The 27,780-nt window shown below is 37.8% G+C and overlaps 1 protein-coding gene across 1 annotated transcript in view; it reads right to left on the bottom strand.

Annotated features, from left to right (window-relative positions):
• Positions 1–771: 771 nt before the first annotated feature.
• Positions 772–27,780, bottom strand: part of ARMC3 (armadillo repeat containing 3) — a 48,409-nt gene continuing 21,400 nt past the window's right edge. Inside the window, 8 exon segments of the mRNA XM_040593710.1 lie at positions 772–1,093; positions 2,549–2,711; positions 5,189–5,386; positions 10,596–10,685; positions 11,765–11,874; positions 12,762–12,930; positions 16,271–16,407; positions 17,584–17,833. Coding sequence (XP_040449644.1) covers positions 884–1,093; positions 2,549–2,711; positions 5,189–5,386; positions 10,596–10,685; positions 11,765–11,874; positions 12,762–12,930; positions 16,271–16,407; positions 17,584–17,833 — 1,327 coding nt within the window. The 3' untranslated portion in view covers positions 772–883.

The raw sequence follows: 27,780 nt of genomic DNA, 5'->3' as shown, positions 1-27,780 counted from the left end.
CCTCAGTTTTCCACAGTAAACTCATTTGATACTGGTGCTCCCTGAAATACTCCAGCACATTCTTGACAGTTTCACCAGAAAATGTTTACTAGAGTGTTGTACTCAGTATTTCACCTCTCTTAGATGCACCACCACACTTCGGCAACACCACGTTACCCAAGGCTGCAAGAAAAAAAATTCCCTGTCTAAAACTGCTGCCCTTCTCAGAGTCCACTTTATCTTCACGTGAAAAAGAAAGAATATAAATGGAGATTGCAAGCAATAACTTATCAATCATCTGTCTTCCCTGTGCCAGGACAAACAGTATTTACTTTCATCCAGAGTATGTTATTATCTGTAATTATTAACTCTGCCAAGTTCCAAGAAATATAAATGGGATGTTTTCTACAGAGGCTGAAAGTATACTGTTATCTTAGTTCTTCTAATTCTCAGTTCATGGGTTATTTCACTCTAAAAAATTGCCCAGTTGCTTTTGGTGACTTGTTATTTCACCAGATGTCACATTTTCTTGCTTCATGGACATGTAATTCTTATAAATGTACATAGGAGTTGAAAGAACATAAGGAAAAAAAAAAGAATATACTGTATTTTGGAAATAATTTAACCTATGTAATAAGCATTAAAATGTTAACACATACCAAATGTTCTTGATTTACCAAATTTTAATCTGTAGTTTTACAGTTTAGTCTTAAAATAGTACCAAAACCCAAACAAAATTTCTAATCATTGAAGCTGGATACTAAAATATGTTTAATTAAATGTTTAGGACAAGATACCAGATATGTTTCTTTTTGATAGCTCAACCTCAAACCCCTTATGTTTCATAAATATAGCACTGCAAACATCTTTAGAATCGTTATTTTGGTGAAATTTGTCAAGATGATTAAATATTTTTGTACTGATCTGCCTCTGCACTTCCCTGTTTTATTAAAAAGCCTGGTGCAAACATTAGATCTACAATATACTCGTGAGGAGGAAGCAAAAGCCCAGCTATTCCTTGAGGGGAGTCATCAACCAATTTAACTTCATTCCAAGCTCTGTTATACTTGCCACGAACTAAACTACATCCAATGCCAATTCTGTCTGCTATCACCTAAAAAGGAAAGAAAAAGGAGTTAATCACAGTGAATAGATGTAGCTTCTGTGATATACATCAGGGCCAAAATATGCTTAAAAAGAAAAAAATACCTGAAAGGCCAAAAGCTTTCTTGAAACAGACTTTGTAAATCTCTACGTGTTCCACACTGCATATCTTTACTGTTGGTTCTGCTTAGAAAGTGTAGGCTTTTAAACGTTATTTCTACCATCTTCTACGCACAACATGAAAAATACTCACTTCAACTCTTTCCAGACACTGATACATTTGTTTATCAGCCAGTCCTTCAGATCTCAAATGAAGTGTAACACACACAGTACCTAGCAATGCTTTTTTCTAGTTGGAAGACTTCCTTCTGAATAACACTTTGAAGAATTGTCTATTCAAGCAATGAGGTGTAGGTACACTGCACGTATATAGCTAGTATGAAATATTAAGTGTAAAAATGTAACATTTTTATCAGTGTAAACCTAGGACTGCTGCTTCACTCCAAAGTACACTCCTTGCTTTTCAGCCCTGCGAATGTGGGAAGCAATGAAATGCAAGGCAAGCATCTGCTAGATGAAACACCTGCCTTTCCTCTGTGCTGCACTATCACTGACAGACCTATAATGATTTCCAGCTACAAAATGCTTTCTCAAAATGCATCTGCTGTGAAGCAATGAAATCCTGAAAGATTTTTAACTTGTTACAAATGGACAAGGATATCCATTGCTTAGATTGCTGTGGCTGTAAGAGATTACCTGTCCCTACAAAGGTTTCCGAGGACAGTGGAGGATAAACAAACATCAGTGTTGCTTCAGCACAATTAATTCGTACCCTCAAATCTCCACAAAGTATGTTGGGAACTTTCTTAGGTCCTTCCCGCTTAGTGTGCTAGGCCCTTGCTTCTCTTTTCCTTTCCATCCAAGAAGGAGAAAAGTCCAGCGACCCAACAGTCAAGGTAAAGGGATGGGACAGATAAGCAGGCTGCAGGAGCACCTCTTCATATGAAGACAGAAGAAATGAACTTTCCCAGTCTAAGACACTAGACTATAAAAGCTGGTATATACTATCACAGAATACTGGATAGATACCAAATAAAAATCATCCCAACACGTTTACATTTGTAGCATGGAAAAAAAAAAAGGAAGCTGCATAATTCAATACTTTACAGTTTACAGAAAATGTAAAATGTTTTGACTCCCAATCAAATATTTTGGCTTTTTGCCATTTATCAAGTATTCTGCTGATATCACTTAAGACAATTTAATGACAACAAGAATGTTTACAGAAATATTCTGGCTTTCATTCACTGGGAAATCAACTTTGCCGGTGAAAAATGACTTCCTAAGTGTATACAAAAGATTTTACATGGCTATAAATATCACATAATACTGATGCAAGTATACTTTAGTTTATAATATCCATTTAACATCAGTATGTTATGTTGTAAAATAAATGTTAACATACCTTGAAAAGTAAAGCTCTGTGGTAGAAGGTCCCTTTTTTGACTTTCCCAATAGGCACAACATTGCATTTCAGTTCAAATTCTATTTCACTTATGTGAAGTTCCCAGCTGAAATCATGTAGTTTGTCTCTTTCAATTGGGCCACCCATCTTGTCTGCAACAAGCCTGTTCCAGTGTACACCAGGATCAATTGCCTCTATAATTCCTCTTATATTTATCACAAAATGTAACAAAATGAAATGTATACAAGCAATAAGTGAATAACATATAAGTCTTTAATACTTTTGCTATGTTTGCTTTATTTTTTCTGTAACTGGTATATATTCAGTAACTGGTATTTTAAATACACTCACTGTTAAATACAGATAACCATAACTCAGGTCATTCACATTTGTCACAGACTTAAACTAAGGTGCAACAGCTGTAAGCAGAGATTCTGGAGAGGTCTAGTACAGACACAAAGTCCTCAGAGAAAATCATCAGTAACAGTGTAACTACTGAGGAAGTGGTTAAGACGCTTGTGTTCATCTTTACAGCTAACAGATTATGTGAGCCATGTATCACAACCGCCAGCCTTACCATTTGTCTGGAATAGTAATAAAGGCATGAGAATATGTATGACAAAAATAAAGCCATAGGTAATGATCCCAACATAAGAAAGCACCTATATCCATAAAGGGTACTTCAGCTTCTGCATGTGCTTTCTTACATTGAAGCTAGTATTTGAGGGCTGAGAGGTGCGTATTTATGCATTAAAAAGAAAAGAAGAATGGCTCAGTCACGGAAAAATGCACAGTCTGTGCAAACACTACCAAAAGCATGTCCTTCGGGTGACTCTGCACACACAGGATGAAGCCCTGTTCTGTAAGTCCCTACCTCGTCGTACACCCCCCTTCACCTCCCCTGTGCGTGGTCCCTGTACGTAAAGACCTTTGTTTGTCACAGTGCCCTCAGCCACAGGCACAAGTGTTACTGAAGGCTCTCACTCCGGACAAGGTGTTGCAGAGCAGACATGGGAATCACAAGCTACTGCTTCACACAGGGAGCTAAAATCCGTGTGACCACCTCTGCAGCGACTGTGAACAGGTCCTGTCTGCACAGGTACACGCACGGCAACCTCAGCGGCCTTAGCTCTCAAGCCTAGCCCGAAGGAGGTACTGGTTGCACCAGCGTGGGCACAGGGAGTTATCACTGAGCAGGCTAGACATGGTGTCTTGAAGTTGGGAATTACTGGGTGAACCTGACGAAGTGGGGGCTCTCAGCAGTCATTTGTGCTGCTTGTGCCTACAGCCAGCCCTCAGGAAGGAGAGCCGGCCTTCTTGAGCCTACGTGCACACCGCTCCCGGCTACGCACAAAGGTGTGCCACGTTGGTTTAAAAGGCGACAGCCAGCACTCCTGCATGTCCCTCACCTGCCCTGGCTCCCTCCCCAGCGAGCACAGCCTCGAGCTGCCAGGCTGCTGCTGCTGCCTCCTCCTCCCTATTCAACACATCTATTCAGGCAGCTGCTTGGAATGCAACATAAACATAAAAATCTTCACAGCAAACATTCTACTTAAATTTCCCATGATTGTTTTGCCGCGCTGTGTGTCTGCAAGTATTTCACGGGTGTGTTTGAAGAGCGGTTTTGAAAGAGCATTTTATGGATTTCACCTTGAGGAAGACAGCATGATTTATACACAGCTGGATAGTTAAGGATGAGTATCTGTCCTCTCAAATTTTGCAGTCAACAGAAAAGTCATTCCTCATATCACATTAAACCACTTCATTAAAAATGAGAGTAGAAGAAACAAATTTTGTGAGTCTCGGTGGGATCTAATGGCAAACTCTCCACTTTCAGGAGGCAGCAAGGAAACTGCTAAGATAGTAAAGGTTAAACTAAGGAGAAGATGAAAGCAGGCACACTGCTTGGAGATGACAGTGATTGGTGCCCAGGCTGAGTAGTCAGTGTAACTAATGAATCACACATTGATAACAATAGTCTGTACATGCACCATTGCAATATCCTGGCACTATTAAATCATCAGGATGTTAATTACAGTAGCATCTATAAACTACATTAGAAAAATGTCTCATGCTTTTGGCTCTTAGGAAAACAAAATACAAGACAGTTCCTGTCCTGAGGAGTTTCCAAGTCAAGAAAGGCTTCCAAGGCAAGAAAGATCGTAAGAGAAAGAACAGTCATGGTACCTGTAAGTTGCAACAGTCTCAACTATGAGGTTAGGGTTTTAGCTTGTGCACTCAGGCTCTGTGACACCTGGGTCTCTCCTGCCCTGTGATGATATAGATGCCATATGCAGCTGATGTGTTCATTGGAAAGGATCAGCATAGGTATATAGATGTGAAAAAACCTGAAATTGTCCATACGAGTATTTCCAAGATGAGAAATTTATACCCTTCTGTTGCAAGTGATATTTATTAAAAAAAATATTTTTAAAAAAGTTAAACTAATTCCACCAAAATTAGAAACAACAAGCTTAAAATCTGAAATCATGTCAAAGTTCTGGACAAAAGCTGATCCGGATTCCAATTAAGGATGGGGAAAAATAACAAATTTGGAAAAGTTGTCCTTGGGTGAGAAAACGGTTATTTTACCAATTCAACTTATTTACGTTATTTATGGAAATATAATTTGATACTCACTGTGCAAGAGCCACAACCTGTTCCCGGGTGGTAGTTAGTGGTAGAATTATCTTGGAAGCATTATTAATGTAATCCAGTAAAATGAAGTCAGGTGGTGGTAGCCATTGTGAATTTTCTAGTTTTATTTCATCCTGGACTTTAGGTGTAATCTGAATAACTTCTTTTGATTTTTCCTCTTCTTTTTTCCCCTTACTTTTCCTTACATAGAAAACAACAGACACTTATTCAGAATACTGTAATCTCGAAAGTCCAACAGGATACTTTAGACAAATGGATTTGGAGGGGAGGTAGGAGAAATCTTTTCTCTTGATAATCAATACTCCAAAATCTACAAAGCTGACAAGAAGACTTGTGGAACATGCCTTTAGGAGATGGCTAGAAACCAACTGTCAATAGTTCCACATTAATATTGCTGTAAATTCTAATTTTGTTTTTGTCTATGACTCTGATATGCCTTTCCCATATATGGATTATCTGGGGGAGAAAACACTTACCTATATACATACAGAAAACATTTGTAAACAGTTATAGTTTGGTTCCATGTGGATATAAACTAAAAATCATGAACTCCAATGAGTTTCTACTTGATAGAAATCTGGACTTAAAATAAAGAAACAAATGGTATCAAGAGCATGGCTGAAATCTTGCCAGGACACACCAAGCAGTAGACTCTGCAGTTGCAAGTCGATGTGCTTCAAGCATTATGCAAACTGCAACACGGCTTGTCGGATGAAGAATTTATAAGACGTCTGTGGTTTTGCTGACTTTTTTTCATAGTACATGCTACATATTTCACTAATGTTCAGGATTTGAAAGATGACTATGATCCTGAAGAGGCATCATAAGCACCTAGCAGAAATATAAATTAAATGCTTCCTTTGCTTAGGTGGAACACTGTGCATTTCACAAGGTATGTAGCAACCATAAAATCAGTATCTTACCAAAGGTATCATTAAGATCTATGCAATCAGACAGTTTAGGACTTTTCAATTGTGGGAGCAGATGGAACTTGTGTTTTGTAAGCATTGTATTTTTTTTCAGCATAGGTCCTGAATAATTCTACTGTGAAATATGACTTACTTTCCTTTGTTTAACAGTTCTGGCTTATTTTTTTTAAACCCATAATACTTCTGGGCATTCTTGGAAGAAAAAAATAATAGAAATAATGGACCACTAGAGTACATGGCTCCAGGGCCAACTGTCATTATTGTATGTTCTTCAAATTATTCTTAAAATTTTTACAATGAACAGCACTCTTAAGAGGGAAGGCATTAGACAAAGCAGAAGGGCATATATCATTATCAGTAGTTTAATTCAAGCAATTTGTCTTCAGAATACTTTGCAAAATTTTCTTTTACCTTTTGAGATTTACCATTTTCATAAAAAGCCCTTTTCATATGTTTCATAAAGCACATTAATTTAGAAGGATAACCAATTAAGATTTAATCTTAAAATTATAGAAAATTCACCACCCTCTTAAATAAACTGTTCTCATTATTAATTACGCTTATACTTGAGAAAGGCAGACAAACAATTTTCTTTATCTAATCTGACTCTATCTAACTACAGCCAGGGAACTGCATAATGCTAGATTAAACAGCACCTCATTTCTCCATTTATACTTAGACATTATGGGTAAGAATACCCTGTTAAAAACCCGCTGCATTATTGCCACCTCTCTGGTGTCTGACTTAGCAGATTTTCAAAGCAACAACTCTTACAAATGGTATAATTCTTGTTCCTTGACCATTTTATCTCCTTGTTCCCTGCTCTTCCCTTTCATCCTCCCAGTGCTTTCTTTTCCCTATGAAAAGTGCACTGCTAAGTCACAGTGCTATAGCAGAAGAATTTGTTCCCTATTCCTATCTACTGAAATGACTCGTGAATCACTTTTATTCTCCTACTTTCCAATTTTCACAAAGCAAACACTTGAGAGGGATGGGTTTGAACAGTAATTGGTTTGGTTTTTTTTGCTGTTGCTTACTTCTCTCAGGTATGGCTATGTTCTGGTCTTCAGTGGAATGGCTGCTTTAAGGTTGTCTTCCACACCTGTCTCTACCTTAATCCTCAACTCTTCAGGTCATCACACCTGTCTAATACTTTCCTCGTAAGGAACCATGGAGGGGCTCTCTTATAGCTCAGTGCTACAAAATAACCAGCAACTATTACAATAGACCACTGTCTTTTTCCCGTCCTCTTTTTTTTATCCTCATTTTACCAGTGGGAATTATGACAGCAGAAAAAAATTACTCCCCTTTCCCGAAGCTGTCTTACTGCTCCTGAGACATACTTGCTGTGAATGCAGAAGAATATTGCAAAGGAGAACTCAGGCCAGTTAATGCTCTCCCAAGATGTTTCTGATTCCTGTTGCAACTTCAGTACAAAAGGCCAATGGGTCACCAGAGAGTTAGTTTGAGGATGAAGGCAGCCAATGCAATATCCTACCACCAAAAGACAGCCATGACAGCTACTTTCTTTCCTTTTTTGCATAGCTTAATGCCTTGCTTGTTTTTAGAAAAGGAGCAAGTGAGTATTGTGAAGTATTTCCTTAAATGCTGTGCTGCAACATAGCACAGAATAAATGCACATTTATCAGTCTACATTAAATATCTTTTAGCCCAGTCAATGTGTATATCAGATATGCAACTGTTTGGGTAAAGATGTTGCTATCTCTCTATGCAAATGTATGTCAAACTATAATCTAGGCACTTCCTCTACATCTGATTCAAACACTTCCAGCAGACAATTACAACTGCCCTTTCTCTTAGCCTTCAACTATGGTTTATATAAAGTAGTATCACTTTTTCAAAACAATGGCATTAAACTATGTTCAGTAGTACTTTGTAAAATAATGATGAACAGAAACGTATGATCAAAGGAAAAAAATATGTAGGAAAAAGTCTAAGCATGTTTGAGACTTGGAGTCAGCTACTGACCTTCAAGTAACTCCCATATATCTCACAAAATTAATAATAATAATAATGATGTATGAATTATGGATTCAAAATGAATGACAATGGGGTTATAAATCATACAACTTGATCATGACATTCAAAAGCAATTATTTCATACCTGAAGAAAGAAGTTTTTGTATCCCTGCAAGTATACTATGGGAAACTGAACCAGGTATTTGCTTTTTCCTAAAGAAAATATTTTGCTTTCTGAAAGAGTTACGATTGCTAACAGAGCAGTCATTTACTGTGTAATTGACATAAATTACATTAAAAAGCAACTATCCAAGGGTATTGTCATATCACACTGTAATAAACAAACATATTATCTTGTCAGAACAGGTCTCAACTACACAAAACGGTCTATGGCTAGAGCATCTTCTGAGATGAAGGTTCCCCCACTGGTGCAGAGCAAATGTAACTGGGGCTTAGCACCTCCCCTTGCCTCCTGCTCCCTTTGAGCAGACTGGCATATGCTCGGTGGGTCATGACCCCAGCACGCTGGGTTATCAGGAGGACCTGCTAAATGAGCAGAACCTAGAATAGTCCTGGTAAGACACTCAAGATGCAGTATTTATTCTTTTGCATTCTGAAACAAGAACCTCCCATAATGCAATTCATATGACCCATTTCAGGTATTTACTATGAAATGATTTAAACTGAATTCCAGGAGTGCTTGCAGTCCAAATAACTTGTCAAATGTAAATGTCTGCCTTGTAAGTCAATAACTTTTGCATAGGCTAATCTCATGATTTGGGTCCTCATTTAAGTCAGAACCTTAGCCTTCACAGTCAGTAGCTGTTATCTGTCAACAATTTGTATGTCAGCTCTAAACACACAGATACACATATAATTCAAAGTATAGTATCTTAAGCCTTTTTCTCTAGTGCTGCTTTTGCTGACTGAATACTGTTGTCCAGATAACTCCTGCTTTTCCTCCATTGGAGATACTATTGAACTACTGAGATCATAAAGGAGGTTCCAATTGTCTCTTAACTTTCTTATTGCAGATTTCATCTCTCAAGCACAGATACATACATACACAGAAATATATAAGCAGTCTAAGAAATCAACCATTATCTCCATCAATAAAATGCCTGTACAGACAGTAGCATATCACAGGTCATGTATGAGCTCCAAGCTAAAAACTGCAAACATAGTACTTCAGTTCCTACAAGAGACACACCATCTCTCCATTTTTTTTCTAACCCTGCAGCAGCACTTAGCACTTTGTAATGCCCACCACTGACTAGAATTCATAGCCCTGAGGCATGGCCAAGGCTCCCTATATCATAAACCAAGAAACATCAGAAGTCAGGACTGGGACCCATAGAAACCAGCATGATAAATGGTCAGCTCACTAAGTTAGCTAACAGAAAAGCCAAGAAGAGTTGTAGGTTACATCACGTTCCTATCAAGGATTAGATTCCATCCCATTGATGGCAAGGAGGCTCTATTTGGATCAGTTTTGGAATCCTGAACATTTCCCTGGAATTAGGCATGTACACCTGCGTTCTCTGAAGGGTACCATTGTGGTCATGATTGTGCTGTTGTTTTACATGATACACAGTTGGGAGACCATGGTTCAGTTTTTTCCACAAAGGGTTAAGTATTTTATATTAAAAGTCATCAAGACAAGGACTAGATCTTTGGTCTCTACTCTCTCAGGTAAGTGCCCTAACAACTGAAGCTTTGTTCATTACACCTCATTGTTAGTGAACAGCTACAACAAACCAGGAGGAGACTGCTAAACCCCAAGTATCTTGCGATCAGCTATCTGCAGGTGGGAGGGACAGGCTCAAATCCTCTTTCTGTAAAAGAAGGAAATTAATTTCCCGCTACAGTGTGAGAGATTCTGACCTATTTGGTATGAGCAGACATGCCCACCAGATCAGTTCCACAGAAAGGACTGCAGGACTGTACCTAGTGTATTGTATGGGTGAGAGGGAATCCTGCAAGAGTGAGGCATTTTTAGGCTTGTTGCTGTCAAAACTGGGACAGTTCTGAGAACACTCTTCTCAGATTTTAGTCATCTGTAGAATTTCACTGGAAGAAATTTAATCTAGAAATAAGGATGCATGTAGGCAGTGTAGGAACTTTTTGTGGGTCTAGGTTCTAAATTGAGAAAGAACTTCTACCCTTATTTCCCTGTGACTTGGTTGTCAGGCTGTAAAGTATCAGCATTTCACTGCCTCCAAGGGATACTGAAAGGAAAAACAGCCAAATACCTGGGAGATGTTCAAATACAGCATGGGGAGGGAGGACAAATAATTACTAAGATAGACAAAAGAAGGTTAATGCAATTAGGAGGTTAAAGAAAGACTCTGAAAACATTTAACACTGTATTTGAGTATTTGTACTCTGTTTGGAAACTATCACTATTTTCAATCAGAATTCTATTTCTAATGACACACCAATAACAGAACGTTGACAACTAGTAAATCTTAAACCCATACCTTGCTTTTTCTCTACTGCCTTTTCTTGAAATAGAAGGTGACAAGATAGCCTGCTCATAAGATGAATCTTGTGCCTTCTCTACTTCAAGGCTGAAATGGAACAAGATATTTTTGTATGTTATCTGCAGAGTTAGTATTTGCATGTTAGGCTATGAAAATGGAGTTCTGATTTTAAAGGATGGTAAATATATTCATAGGAAGTATGTAAGTGGAAGAAATAACTAAACCACTAATAAATCAGATATTGATTCAGATATCAAAAATTAAGTATGGAATACCAAATGATGGACACAAAAGTAACTGCAGAGTAAGACTGCTGCCAAGGTGCAACAGCAGGAAGCTGTATCAAAGTCAAAGAAAACCTGATAGTTAAAGACAACTCTAAGGATCAACAAAGAGCATGGAACTTTAATTTGTCATTGATATTCTCGGACATATTTATGGTGTCATACACCAGCTTAAAAGGGAAGCTAATGATACAGTAAACCAAATATGTGACGTGTTGACAGAGAAGAAGGTTTTGGACTTGCAAAATATTGGTAGAGCATTCTTTGATCTGTGAGACTGTTTACAGGAAATGACTCCCAGTTAAACAAGTCCAATACCAACTTCCTGCATTCAAATCTAAGATGATTTGTTAGGCTGGCTTCAACTTAAACAGAGAAGAAACGGACACAGGTTCTTTATCAAGCCTGAAATCTTGATGCTTGGCTTTGTCCTGCCTCTTTAGATGTTGTGCTTAGAATTCCATGCATTTGTCTGTACAGGAAGACCATCAAATCACAGGTTTCATTGTCACATGTTGACATTCAGCTCAGATGACATATTATCGCAGATGACAAGCTTTGTTACCACTAATAAAACACTGGATGTCCCACCATGAGGAATCAAAGGGTGTTAGATGAATGACTCTTAACAGCTAAGTGAAAAAAAGCAATTCAACTGAATAAATGCTTTCTATCTAGAGGGGAAAAAAAAGTTACTTTCCAAATTCTTGTTTTATAAAATACAAATCTCTTGCCTTCTAGGACATGAAGCACTGTGCTGAGATTAAAATAGATCTCTCTATTTTATGTATGTGTACATATATCTATACAATGTATTTTGTACTGGAAACAGTGGAAACGATGGAAAAGATGAGCTATTGCAAAAAATGCTAGTGATCAAACATGACTCACTCTTCTTGTGGTTTAGCATTAATGAAGATTACGGCCCGATGGTCAGTAAGTTCTTGCATACTCAGTTCCTCCAAAGATAAAAATTTTTCTCCAGGTTTTATCTACAAGAAAATTAGCATAAAAGATAAGGCGTTCTGTTCAATTAAAGATTAAGAGAAAAAATATATTTAAAAGGTATCTAAAGATTAATTTAAAATTCCTAATCTTTAACAGATTTACATAAGAACTAATAAAGCAATTAAAATATATGAAAATGTTTTCTTCTACATTTCCATTTTCTTCATGAATTTTCTTAGAAAAGACGGTTTATAAATATTTCAACTTGTACTTATTGTTAATATGTCATACCAAACAGTTCTAGAATAAGGAAATGTTCCTGCTTCTGAAGTCTTTACAATTTAGGATGGAATTTTCAAAAGCAACCAAGTGCTTGAGAAACAGGTATTTCACTGATTTTCAAAAAGACTGGTACTTCTAATTAATTTTGGCATTTTGAAAAGTCCTTCTCAGATCTGACCTGAATACAGCACTAGCAAGTGAACCTGGAGTCAGTCTTTATATATAAGCACTGCTTTCTGAGAGTCATGACCAAGGTGAAAATATGAAGTCTTTACTTCTTTGTGTGAAAAAAAAACCCCAAACAAGAAGTCCATAGGTCATTCAGTGTCAGGTTAGTATTAAGTACACTGCAGGGAGAGAGAGCAGAAGAACTAAGGTCTGAGAAAGGATCTGGAAAGGAACTAGGTCTGCCAGCTTACACAAGACTGTGAAGAAGATCACAACTGGCGAACAGCATGAGGATGATGAGATTTCCTCCATGAAGAAAGACAATCAAAAGAAATTAGTACAAAAGCTGGGAAACTTCAGAAGAAAACAAAGTATTTTATATATCCAGATTCTGGCTTTTGCTAAAGTACATTTACTTTTTCTAAATCCAGAAAATAATTTTACTCTTTCTAAGCAAAGTAACTTATTAAAAGTAGCTTACCTGACCACAGTCATAGAATCCATCAGTAATGATATTACTTGATGATAAATATCCCATCTGGCTGTATTTTCGGGAAAGATTGTTGTCAAGTAGCTTTTCCAGAGCAGCTTCACTAAAGTTATTTTTGCGCCCTGTTGATAGATTAATTTCTTCTAGGATGTCTAAAGCACTGTTAAAACAAAATACAAAGGCTAATTCATCAATACACACCAATTAATTGTTATTATACAGTTCAGAGTCAGTTTTCAGCTTACCAAGGTCAAGACAGATTCATTTCCAGCCTTGTCCCCACTGGGCCAGCAAGGAGCTGGCTGTGCTGCACAGAATTCTTTCTCTAGGAGAGGAAAATGTCTTGCAGTGCTCAAAAGCAAAAGCAATTCCTTTAGGCAGTTAAACTGTTACATAAAGAAATGTGGACAGGATGCCACAACCTTTTATCAGAACCACACAGAACCTGAGAAAAAGAAGGATGTAAATTTAGAGTAAAAAGAATAATGAGTTGACCATATGATACAGTTCAGGGAACCTCTCTTTCTCTCTCTGCAACTTGCAATGCAATTTGCAGATTCCAGTTGTGCATTATAGAATGTGTGAACCCTTCCGGTGCTGTGTTTGGGGCAGCTGCAGCTGGCAGAGATTTGCTAAAGATGGATGAGCACAGAAACACAAGCAGTTGTATCAGCACCACCAGGATGGCAGGATTTTTTGCAGCATGGAGGTAGAAAAAAATAGTCACGGGGACATGGGAGGACAGGAATACATTTCTTAAGCTGTTTCTGGTGCTGAAACCCACACACCAATAACTTCTGACCTGGAAAACTTAGGCAAAGTTCACTAAGAAGACAAAGGAAGCTGAATCAGGAGAACATAGCATACTGTGGTTTTGGAACTGTTTTTGGATAGAAGAAAGAGGAAAAAAAGAGGGTGATGTGTGTGTGTGTACATATAGACAGGCATTATTCACATCCTAAGGAATCAATTTCATATTTTTTTTAATATATATATATATATAAAAATGAACTCCACATTTAGACTGCCCATTTCCCTTTTGAACTACTCTGGGAGTCTCAGCTGTGGACATTTACAACATAGACACCTGAAGGTACGTTAGATGAATTCCAAAGAGTAAGTTTTTCAGGCAAGGCAAATGACAACCTTCTCTTTTAGAAGAAAGCAATGGGAGAAAACAGCAGAAGAGCAGTACAGGCTCTTTGTCATACAGCATACTGTAGGAAAGTCACGTAACCAGCAAGTAATGCAGGGAAGAATTTTCAAGGGAAAAATGAACAAGGAAAGGCTAATGTGTGCAGCAGTGTCTAAAAAAGGTGACACTACAGGCACAATGGCACATCACCCTCACATGGAGGAAAGATAAGCCAAAACCAGACAAATACAGCCACATCAAAAATTCTGTGAAAACGCAAAAATCCCAGAAAAAGGACTCATACAGGAATGGAAACAGACTTCCAACAGAAAACAAAAAGTAAGGGACAAACCCAGAAGACCCACAGGCAAAGTGAGACACAACTATTCAGGGACCAAAACAAAAATAACTGTTTCATATGCTGCAAGTCAGAGAAGAAAATGTAGGCCTGTTACTCAATGTGGGAAGAAAACTCGTAACAGATGGCACGGAAAAGACTGAAGTGTCTGATGCCTTTTTTGCTTCAGTTTTCATAAAAAGGTTGCAAGCAGATGCCTGGCAGTAATATTAACGAAGAGGTAAAACCAGTAGGCTTAATATGTCTAGAATAAGTTTGAGGAGACATATCAGTCCCTGAGGACACTTACCTCATACTACTCTATGAATTGGCAAAAAGAACCTCCAAACTATTTGTAACTGTATTTGAAAATTCAAGGAGGACAGGTTAGGTGCCAGAAGAGTGGAGAAGGGCAAAGACAGTATCTAGATTTGAAAAACAAAGAAAAAGGAAATTATAATAGAGATCATTCAGCCAAATTTCAGTGTCCAAAGAACACCACATCAAATTATTAAACAATTGGCTTTCAAGCAACAAGAGATAAGAGCCATTATGTATGTGTCAGGAATAAATAACGTAAATCCTTTCTGTGATAGGATAACTGACTTAATGTACATGCAGAAGAAGTAAATGTGAGATATGAGTTGACTCTGAGATATGTTTTGACTATAATAAGTCTTTTCACATATTCCTACTTGAATACTCATGAGCGAGTCAGGGAAATATGATCTACATGAAAATAATATGAATTAGCGTAGTGCCTTACTGGTTGAAACACTATGCTTAATACATTATTATCAATAATATGCTGTCAAACTGGAAGGACACATAAATTAAGAGTCCTACTCTGATACTGTCACAAAGAAGGGATTAAATAAGGACAGTGCCATGTGCAAGATAAAGACAATAATTACTGAGCTTTATTTGATGGTGATATGACCTCAGCTGAAGTACCACATCCAGGCTGGGAGGCAGCACTTCAAAATGGCATAAATAAACGAGAGAAATTCAGAGATGTGTGACAAAATGATACAAGATTTCAAAACAAAAATAAGTTTAAGTAATTACTTTGTCACGGAAAGGAAACTGAGTAGGACACAGAATGTGACAGAATTCCTTAAGTTAAACTCAAATTGCTATAAAAAAGCGGTTATTCGATCCCACCAAAAGTAGGACAACACGTAGTTGGACTGATTTGCTGAAAGGATTCTCCAGCATGGGAGCAGGTTACTTTGGAAAGCTTTTTTCCCCTCAGAATTGGTATTTACACTACACAAGTGAAAATATGTCAGCGCACATGATCCAGTCTTACAGTGGGCAGATGGATAACATCACCTTTGAGGTTCCTTCCTGACCTAAGTTTCTGAGATTCTTACTCTGCAGAATCCCCTCATAAATGGATCTGAAGTACCTGTGCAGTAATCAGAGAAATGTCCAGCAGAGGGAGCCGGGCAATTACATATATTTTCATTTAACAATGCCTACAAAAAGTCACCCTGGATAAGGAGCCCTTCTTACAACCTAAACCAGCTTTTGTAATTCAGATATTAATGCGTGAAACTTGGAGTTTCTAAGAAGGAATAAAACAGAATCTCTTTTACTTGACACGAGCGCACCTGCAGTTAACCAGAGCTTGTAAATGAAGTTTAGCCTGTTTGTAATAGGTACAATTTACTGTAGTATTGAACCTAGCCTGAAACCTTATTTTCAGTTTCATATGTATGGGGCACTATAGTCCCAGTTTTGAATGATATAAGCACAGCTTCAATATAAAGCCTAATTCAGGCTAATAAATAAACATTTTTATAATTCCAGTCACCTCTCTTCAGGCCTACATTTTTTCTCAACATTTCTGTTACTTAAAATCAATACCATTTCATCTGTAACATCTGTGGTGCGAAATTAGTTTCTGCTTATCAAAAGGTATAGCTTAACTTTATTATTCTGCTATAAATATGTAAAGATCAACTTAATAAGAGTTCTCACATCAAAATCTTCTCTCTGCCCCTTGATACTATTTCTACTCACCCTAGCCTGCATAGTTCACCAGCGGTTAGTTCATCACTTGCACAGACCATAACAGCCCAACACGCATTTCTTCTGACTTCTTCATTCTTGGAACACAGCAATTCAATGAGTGGTCTCAGTCCACCTGCATCTCTTAACTACAAAAAAAAAATGAAGACATTGCCACTTACATATTTTGTCTATGCCAGCAAAAACAGCCTGTGAAATTCACCTTTCAAAACATTTAAACCTTGTGGACAAGCTACGCTGGGCTGGTAGAAAGGCCAGTTATGGAATTCTGTGCTTCTGTGAACTCTGCATAGGCTGCAGCTGAGGTGAGATTCAGAGCGGTACATGGCACACATCCCTTCTGGCTCTTGCCTTGCTTCTCAGTTACTAGATTATGGTGTGGAAAATGAAGAGACTATGCAACCCAAGACTGCCATGGAGACTTACACAGCTTTTTCTGTGTTCTGTTGCCTCCTAGCAACTAATTTACATCACAATATATTTGAATTTGTATTGTATTGTATGTATGACAATCTTATTAACATCCTATTCTCTTGTGTGCTACAGTATCTTTGCTATACACGCTGGAGGAAATACCGCTTATTTGGATTTTTGAGGAGAAAGACATTTTAAGGACACTGAAAGAGGTAGATTAATTATCTATGCCCCTTATTCATGTCCTAATTAACAGCCTTGACCCATGAGAAAACCCCAGCTTATGATCTATGAATGCACATAGCATCATCATTATTTATGAACAGAAAATATATGACCATTGATAAACAGCAAAAAGTTCAACTTGCTGGATGCCACTGATCAAGGGTTTAATTATATTTTGGGTCTTGTCTGAATTACATTCACTCCATGCATATCCAGTATCTTATTAAGGAAGGTCAGAAATTGCTGTTCAGGACTTGAAAATGGGAAACAGAACAACACTGAGGGAGAGTAAAGAGGACAGAACTTCTCATCTTCAAAGTTCAGCCAGCAGTTGCAACTGAAAAAAACCCTTCATGTTTAATGCTCATAAACAGGTGGATTAAGACATAGCACTGGTTAAAACTCACTGAAGCCACTGAAAAGCTGTAAAACATTAATGTGGTGCAAAAAAATACAAATTAAAGAAAACCTTTTCCAAGTTCTCATGACATACTGAGCTAAATTCAGCTGAACAAGCCTATGATGAAAGTAAAAAATTAGTTACTATCTAGAAAGCCCAGGACTTTGAGGACAGATGCAAAATACAAATATTCTAGCTAAGTATAACACCAACCTGAGGATCTAGAAATATTATAAATAACCACAGCCTGAAAGAGTAGTGTTACCTCAGTTCTTGCATCAGCATCACAACCAAATGCAGCCACAGTGAATGCTGCTTTGCTTCGCACTTGGCTGCTGGTCGAGCGCAATGGTTCTGCAAGCACACTCATAATACCATGGCTCTGGATATTTATGCGGAATGGCTCTTGCATGGCCAGATTTGTTAGCACTGTAGCAGCATTAGCAATGGCTCCATCTCTCTGAGCATTCAAGGTATTTACCAATGGCTTAATTCCTTCAGCCTCAGCAACAGCCCTAGAAAAATGAAGAAGGAAAAAAATTCTGTTTAGGACCATTTTTTCTTCTTGATGTGCTGTATTTACCAACTAAACTAGTATTATATTACATCTCAAGATTTTATATATATATATCTGTATGTCATTTATATATGACTTGGTGTGAAGTTCAAGAGTCACAACATAAGCAGACAAACCAAGTCACCAACTTTTGGATTCTTTAACTTACTAGGACATGGATTCTTTCTGAGGTTTTGAACAAGTGAATTAAATCTTGCATCTTTTCAAAGATGCTGGATTTCTGTATCTTTAGGTCCAGGCAAATGCCTCTGCAGACTCTTATCACCTCTCCCCATAATCATTCTAGCACTACTTCTAATGAGGATTGTAGCGCACGGAGTATTACCTTGCTATTCTTTGTACTGTCTCTGCAGATTTCTGTGACCAGATACCTAGGTGGCATAAACATGGCACACCGAGCTTCTGCCATTCTTATAAAGTAGTTGCACATGGTGCATTCAGTGCAATGTTGAAATTATTGAGCTGGCTTTATACAAGCAGATTTAGACAGCAGGAGTACAACAGCACAGATTTCAGGGCTGGCTATGACTATGGATCCACATCAACTAGTCTACCGACAGCAGATCCAGTTTAAATATTCCCTCGGCTCCTAGATGACATTGCAGCTGTGGCTGAAGGGTGCTGCCTCTCAGCAGTGCTGGGACAAACACTAGTGTGGCCAAGTTCTAAGCTAGATGTGCAAAACAACCTGTTTGCAATTAAAATTGGGGAAGATTGTTGGGATTTTTTTTAAAATACTTTCAGAAATTTAGGTTAGAGACCAGCCAAAAAAACCCAAACAGCGGGAGAGGCACTACTACGGAAACAGCAGCTTCAGGCAGGAGACTGCAGAATGCGCAGGCAGCTGCACTGTTAGAGGACACATTTGCAAGTGACTTAAATCTGACATGCTGCAAAACTGCTAAGTCACATGGGCCTACATCTCAGTCACAGCAGAAGGAACTGGCCTATGAGCACTTAATCTTAACATTGCTGTTCTGCTTCTGGCACTCACCAGAATAATGCCTTTTAAGAGAAAAAAAAGTCAACTTTGTATTTAGTATCTGGGGTAAAGAATATATTCGAAAGCAGCTAGTGACATGGTCTGTAATGATGGTGAACTCTTGACTACAACTCATGCAAACCCTGAAAAGAGAACCTGGCCTGGCTGAGGGGAAACTATCGTGCTCTAACAAATCTGAAAGGGCTTATGTTTCTGGGCTACCACATCATTATGGGTTCTTTGGCTTCTTTGCCATAGGCAAAAGAGACTACTGATACAAATGTAGTTTACATTCTTCAAATGCCATAAGATATTCCATATCTTGAGGTTTTTGTTGACCTTCTTGCCAAAAATTTGCTTTCTACTAAGCAACAGGAACTTGTCTATACCATCTTAAATTCATTTCAGTGGGATTTTCTCCAATGTCATTATAAACCAGAACGCTATAAAAATTGAATTGTCTTCCTTCTGAGTTTGTATATAAAATTTGATCGAATGATTTGAGGCATATGTCCAATTCACTATCTGCTCTTAGTAATTTTACATTGGGATCATCTGTTTGTTAAACAAAAGTTGGCAATATTGTTAGCAATGGAAATGCGCAGATGGCAATTTGAATTTTCCTTGCAACTGCTTTTAATCCCCTCTTTTAGTACATTTTGTCTGTATCAAAAACATACCAAACCCTCCCACCTCTATACAAGCATATCTAAGCACTTGAAGAGTGTACATTTTTGTAAGTTTTGCTAAATTTCTCTCAACATATTAATAAGTGAAATCTGGATGTGAAAATCTTACTTTTACTGTAACAGTGTCTTACCAAAATCTAACTAACTTTTCGGTAACTTCCACAGTTACAAAATAAACACAAGTTTAGAAGTATTACATATACAAGAAAGAGTTATGCTATCAAAGACTGTCAAGGCATTGATAAAAACAAAAAAATCTCAGGCATGCTGATAGTCATGCTCTTATGCAAACAGGACAGAAAGCAGAATACATGCCAATGTGTGCCACGTAATCCCATTACATGGGCAACATGATGTAGATCTTACGAAGAACTCATTTTAGTGCAAGCATGTACAAACCAGATTTTCAGAGAAATGGATGCAGATACTCCTGAGCATACCTGGAATGAATCAGCAGAGGCTAACAGGGTTTGTTAGTTTGATCCCTGCCATAGCTACAAGGTGATGGCAGCTCACAGGTAGTGCTGGAGCATGGGTGTAAGGAAGGCTAGCAGGCAGGCAGTATTTACCAGTTTGGAAAACCAGGGAAAAGGTAGCTATCCCGGGACAAAAGGGGACTAGGATTATTAGCTTGCATGCAGCATAAAGGTATAAGGCCAGTTTGGTGTTGGCTAATTAATTCTCCTGGAGCATCAGTAACTTTAATGCAAGCACTTCAGTTGCTGTTCAGAAGCAAATTCCATGTTTTCAGATGTCTTGCACTGCACTCCTCAGACTGACTGAAATTAGCTGGATTTAACCTTATCTGGGTGTCCTCCTTCCCCTTCTCTCCCTTGACCAGATAAAGAAGGACTGAAAATGTTTTGTTTGGGTTTTTGTTGTGTTTTTCCTATTCTGTTTGTTTTTTTCTTTTTTTTTTTTTTTTTATTTTGTTGTTTGGTTTGTTGTTTTTTTTTTACTTAGGTAAGGCCACCGTATTTCTAGGTTCTCTGGTTAATATTGTCTTCTCTTCCCCATGAAAATTTTATCCAGATTTCCAGCATCAGGAGTGCTGTAGCTCTATTCAGGCTACTGTATATGTAGAAATCCTGAACATGTTGATTGCACATGTAAGGATCAGCTATACACCACATGTATCACAGGTTTACCAGAAAACATCACATTCATGGCACGTGTAACAATGACATGATGTACCTGCTGGTGAAGTGTGGGAGAGACTCACCATACACACACACAGAGCCATGCACAGAAATGCATGTCCATAAGCTATTAGATTTACAGCATTACACAGCATACACACATACCTTACCCAGGAAAAAACCCCAAACCAACATCAAACAGTTTTTCCCGTACAATAGATACACAGAAATTCCAGGATTTATGGGACAGATCCACTACTCATGAAATGCATCACTGCATCTCACAGGTGCAGTAAATCCAATACTTCTGCAGTACGTATAGGACTTACTATTCCTATACTACACCCAATAATACATGTATTCTCCCATAGGAAATCCAAATAAACATATAGTCCCTAACAGACTGATTCCAGGATGATACACGTAACTGAATGAGGTAGCCAATCACACTATAAGCAGATTTACTATAATTTCCATAAAGCCAGCAAGTACACAAGTACTTAACAAAGGAGCAAGGTGACAGCTCCTCATGTGTTCAGAGCTGACCTCAGCGAGGTATAGAGCACAGCCAATTTTCTCAAGTGCCACTCAACTTCAAAAAGGTTGAGAACCACTGATTTAGAAGATCATACATATTTATTTCAATCCTGCATTCTACTACTACGCAGATTCATTTTGAATCACAGTTTCATGAGTAGAGTTTAATCAAGTAGCACAATGGATCACAAGGCAAAAATAATTCATGTTAGAAGTGACAACAGCAGGTAATGACCTTTGAAGTTGAAGGTAACCACCACCTTTGAGGGTAAGATTTTAAGAGGGGACACCTGAGGGCAACGCTATGTCCTGGGAACAGAGGTGTGTACAGAAGAGGTTATGAGGGAAGAAGGAAGAATGGGGAATCCATAGTTCAACCCACTCCTACCCCACAGCCTGCTGCAGAACACAACACCAGCACTGTCAGCCTGGCCACGGAGCCCCAGCTGCTGAAGAGACAGCAAGGCCTGACCTCAGAAGGGAACAGAAAGAATTAACGTGCTTAAGTTTTTAAGGTGCTGAAATACTACCACATTTAGAGCTAAGTACAGAGGTCCTCATTCCCTTCCATCTTGGGCAGAGACATACACTGTGTAGTTTTGTAAGTCAGAAGAAGAAGCTTCCACCAGTACTGTCTCTGCCTAATGCATATCAGCGTAGCTTCTCTCCCTGCCTCCAGAACACACTCTGCTCCAGACACATCCTTCTGAGATGGTGCACTTCATCAGTGCTCCTACTACAGGACTACAGCCTCAAGGAAGAAGGGAGCCTTGGTTTAGCTGAAAAAAGTATACCCCTTTTGATGTGGAAAAGGAGTAAATGATATAAATCCACAGCTTTTTTCCTCTGCGTTATGTAAAGATTCAAAACACATCAAATTCCCTAATCATGGAGAGAAAAGACTAGGGAAAAGGAAAGAGAACAATGGCAAGCAGAAAAAAAAAGGATGTTGCATTTGCAATATCATCATGGTTTTTTGAGAAATGGAAGCTGAACTACAAACAAAGACACAAACAAGAAAAACCAGACAAGTGGAGAAATCAGAACTCAACGTTAAAATAACTTAAATGTTATGATCTATAAGCGCATGGTTATGATCATTAGAGTGCCTAACCTAACAGGGTTAGGTGTTTATTTTAACCAGCGTATACATGGTTCAGGGACCCTAAAGACCTTAACCATGCCCCAGAGTGAAACACTAAAATTCTGATTACAACTGAATTCAAATTACTGCATTCAAGAACAGCTAAAATATTATTTCTCAAGTGTCATTGGAAAGGCAAACATTAAAAGGTCAAATAATAATACTTAATTTAAATTATTAATTTTAAATATACATTATAACAAGTTATTTTCTTGAAAATTCTCTAAAATATCACTCAAGACTCAAAGAATAAACAGTGAGAGTTCGCGAAAAGCAAATGTTTTCTTTACTTTTTTTACTGCAAAAAGAAATTAAAGTTGGCAATAAAATCATTACCAAAAGTTTTTTGCAACACAAACGTTTTTAAACAGTAAGTTTGGAGATGCATGGAGATGAATTTTACTGAACTGAATATTTTGTTGCTTCAGTTGTCTGGGGTGCAATAGGAAAGCTCAGATATTGGTGGTGTGTTCTGGAAACAATCACCAGTAAAAACTGGACCAAAACTCTGTGCTTTTTTAAATTTTATTTTTTAGGATTATAAGCTCTCTGAGGCAAGAACCACCTCTTTGTTGACATCACATCAAGTATAACAGTTGTCAGCAATCAAGACTCCTAGCCATGGCAAGAAAGATAATGGATTATTTACTTGGTGAATAGGAAATGGTTCAGCTAGCCTGTCCTCCTGAAGAGAAGGTCTAGCCTAATGGAGAAAGCAACTATCAGTCTCCAAAGAGCTGACAGAAACCGCTGAGACTGCCCCCCAAACCTCTAAGCAATCTTCCATGGAGGGGAGATAGAGGAGAAGAGCAGTGGTACAGCTTCACACCACTGTTTACTCTGGATTATGCTTAATTTACATTAGTGAGATTGACACTTCATAAAATGGTAAAGTATGTTTGGTTTTGCTTCTTCTACCACAACTGAACACAAACTGGTTTATATTAAATTATATTTTTATTCACTTCTATGCTGTTTACTTCCCCCATTCCAACTGAGGATTTAACACAATTTTGACTCAGAAAAAAATTCAAAATTTTCCTCCTCACAAAGGCCATTGCACTCCTTATGGACTTCATTTTCCAAATGTATTTGCAACTGCATGTTTAATTTCTGTGCAAAATTACCGTGATTGTGTGTGAGGTGCTTAGCTAGCCATTTATGCCTGTGCATATCTCATTTTCATACATAATTGCATGTAAATTATGCATAAGAATTATGCATCTAATTAAACACACATTTTTTAAAATCAACTCTATCTGTGTTAAATCGCATGACTTCTTTTTCACACAAAGCATTTTTGATCCAGCTCTATTACACAATTTCTGACGGAAGGAATATCATAACCAGAAGTTTGAAAAACCTCAGGAAATAGCTTCCTTTTTATCCCTTAAATTTATTAGTATTCTTCATTTGCCTTGTTATGCCACCAGAATAATCACATTCAATAAATGTCTTCTGTATCTACCAAAAATTTCACTTTGTGGGTTAATTATTTTCAAAAGCAATTGACTGTTGTATATAGACACTTACATCCTATTTAAAGGCTAGTATTACTTCTGTTTTCTTCACTATACAAGGGAAATTAATGTCAATAGGTTTATTCTGAGTAAGGGAATCTAGCACAAGAGATTGCTCAACAGTTTGGGGCCCCCTTTGTGCTAACACAAAAATACTGATGATATCAACAAACTGTATTATTTTTTCATTTCAGGAACTGAACCCCTCTATTCCATTTTTTAATGACAAGTATCTTGTTAAAACACCACAAAACCAAAACTCAATAAACCTCACTGTACAGAAGCAATAAAACCGTAAACTGTCTGGGTTAGCAGAGGCTGTAACACCTGACTCATACACAGAGATCTTCTTATGTTTGTTGTTGAATTCATCTGACAAAGTTACACAGATCTGAGTTCTAAAACTTCAAAATATTCCAGGGGCATTGGTAATGAACTGTCTATTCATGACATCTGAGCCTTTCAATTATAATATTATTTGCAACCTTTATTAAGAATTTCTGACACTTCCACTATTACGAGAAAGGCTTGAAATTCAGAGGCAATAGAAAGCTTTTTTGCCTCTGAAATATCCCATGTAGCTTCAGCCAGGGTAAGCACTGAAAAAGACGCTAATCCCTCTCTCTTCTTTCTGATCCAAGAGGTAGTGCATGCAAAAATCTGTAACTCAGCACAAATGTTGAGAGTCTGGAATCCACATTGTTACAAAAGCAAAGTACCAGGGAACATTCAGGATTTGCCAGAGCAGCCTTCGTGGATATGTAAGGGAAAGAAAGAAAAAGCCAAAGCAGGGTCCTCACAACTGCTCATCTGAAAACAGGGACTGAGGCGGCAGTGGCTGTTCACCACTCCAAGCACCAGCTGAGGAAGGACAAGAAAGCTGTGCCAAGGAAGTCTCCCTACACCGTACTCGGACTGTGAAACCTGGCCCCGTCTTTCACTTCTGGATAAGTCTTTTCTGGACAATGGCAGCAATCTGTTTTGCCTTGCTAAAGGCTCAAGCTCTTAGGCTGATTCAGAGTACAGAAACTTAGACTTTTAGTTTTCTCTCTTAAAATTAAATCTCTAAGGAAGTACACATCTACTACTATGTTAAGATAAAATTACTGAGATTGTAAAAAGGATTAAAATTACTTGTGAAAGCTTATTTTTACACCCTTGTGTGCATGACAGTCAAATTAGACAACATGCCACAGTCAGTGCACAGGTTAACTTCACAGCAGTGTAGAATTAATTTTGCATGATCAGCCATGAACTTGCAATTCCCTTATATACACTTAAAATAAGTAACTTCACACTATACTGAAATTAAAACTTATACTTAAATAATTTGCATTTAGTTTAGAAATACTCTACAAAGAAAATACGCATGTAAAAGCACCAATACAGTTGTCTGAAACTTACTCAAACATAAAATAAGTCTTGCCACTTTTAATTCATAAAAAGTACAACTCATCTTAGTGCATATCACTGAATCTCATCATAGGGTTACACACTCCGAAAAAATCATTGCAGTTGTGCCACTACATAAAACACAGTTTTCTCTCCCAGGCTTAGGAGTCTCCAGCCAGGAAGAAGAAAGTTTCACCTGATCCCACAGAAATCTACCATGGGAAGTTACAAGTGACAACACACATGCTCTGAATGCAATTCCAGCCTTCCACAGCTAAGATAAATAGTGATCATACTGCCAAGGCTTTGAAGGCAGCAGAGTACAAACAGCCCAAAAGCTCCTGCTATATCTATAATGGGTAGAACTTCTATATAGTTACCATTATCCCAATTTAGAAGTGTTTTCTGTCTGAAACTATTTTGCATATACTTAGGCTCTCATGCACTTTAGGACGCTGTGACATGAGATTTGTGTTAGATAGAGATGAATGCTCTATAGTGGTCTCTGTCTTCAATATAACCCCTGACAGGCAACACAGTTAAAAAACAAACAAACAGGAAAATGCATAATGATTTTTATCTTTTTTTTTGTGAAAGAGCCGTACTGGGAACAAAATGCAGGTACAGTGTCTGAGTCTATAGAGGGACTTTCCCATACAAGCCACACCTTCCCAAATCTAAGAGAGAAAACCAGGAGTTGGCTAAGGGAAACATTTTGCACCTGCCACCAGGGCATGATTTAGGGTACTGTTCATGGGTTGTGCACAAGTCACCTGATGTGACTTTAAAGTCATAGTGGGAATTCATTTCTGAATGACATCCCAGCATTAGGCCTTGATGCAGCTTTTCTGCCAAGGGAGCAATTTACCATAAAACATTTTGCAGTTTTCAATGGAAGTCAATGTACAACTTGTAAGGAAAAGCTTGTGAGTTCCTGGGTAATGACTCTGTTTTCTTTTTATTTTCTTTAGAAAGCACCGATCACACTATGGATATACAGTAAGTGAAAGTCAAAACAGGAATCTGTTCATGGCATGAGTTAATTGTTGGTATTTGTGTAGGGCTCAGCTGAATGGGTGCTAATGTGAAAGACAACACAACCAACAAAACCCAACAAAATCCCTTTACCTTGCAGCAACAGCAGCTGAAAAATGTAATTTTGTCACTAGGGGTCAGTATTAAAACATACTACCTTTACACAATACAGCTAGTGGCACTCTATTGTTGATTTTCTCCTTCAGAAACACAAACTTATGTCATAAAGTAGAACTATTAAACCATAAAGAAAGACAACAACTATACAATGGATTATTACCTATTTCTGTTCTTAAATGTAGCTCTCATGTACTAGAAATGTTTGTTCCTGTCCTCATAAATTAACACATATATTCATGCAAATGTATTATCTTATGTAATATTGATCCATTTATGTGAATTAGGTTCCACCTACAGTCTTGAAAGGGAAACGTTATGACTAAGTTTCCCATTTTCTAATACAGAAGATTAATACCTAGTGATATTACTAATGGTAATAATCATTACTTCCTAACGATAATAACAAAATTTTAACTGTAAGAAAACTGGATACCCATCTTAAAACCAATAAAAATCTGTTGTGGATGCTGAAAATCTCCTTTTAAGAAGGTGAGAGACTCCCACTACAGCTGAGCACCACCCACACGGAGTAGACCGAGGATGTATTTTGGGTCATTAGATCAGTATATGAGTTTCAGTTTGGAATAGATTCCACAGCCACTGAAGTCAAGGGAACAACTCACTTTCTCCTCACTGGGCACTGCCCATAACCAACAAGTTCCCAATCTATCTTCCTAACCCAAACCTACTCCTAAATCCTGGAAATCCTGATATATTTGAGCGAGCATAAATTCAGATGCTGTGATAATGCCTGTAACTGCCTCTACGGACATAATTTTGCCAACGTAAATAGGTCCACCAATTCCTGTGAAGAATTAAAGAATTGGATAACTAAATAACATCAAGCATGCTGATTTGGCAGCTTTGGGGAAGATACTTCATTATCTTGAATCCAGATATAATACTTAGAAACATGTAACATGACACTAATCATAAACCCCAGGAGAAATATTCTGCCGGATCATAAGCCTGTCATGTACCGCAATTTCCTGCAGCCCTTAGAAGAGCTGAACAAAAAACATCCCTTTCCTTCTTCCCTCAGATCAAACTCTAACTGAATGCTATAAATTTTGCACTTAAAATAAACAATTTAAAACAAATATTACTGAGACTGTTAATTAGCTTTCATGTCCAGTACAAAGCTCTAACTTTCGTAGCATATATTTTTCTTTAGCAGTAACTCTATTAGGTGCCCAGAATTCAGACGTTGCCAAATTTATGAAGATAGCTGTTAGAAACAGCATTTGTGCTATGACAACACTGAAGAAAAGAGCTGGTCAAATTAATGTCTAACTGGTACACTTAAGATCTTATTTGTATGTGTTAC

This window comes from Falco naumanni, chromosome 4 (genome assembly GCF_017639655.2).
Source record: "Falco naumanni isolate bFalNau1 chromosome 4, bFalNau1.pat, whole genome shotgun sequence".
Taxonomy (NCBI): domain Eukaryota; kingdom Metazoa; phylum Chordata; class Aves; order Falconiformes; family Falconidae; genus Falco; species Falco naumanni.
This window is presented reverse-complemented; position numbering and strand designations above follow the sequence as displayed.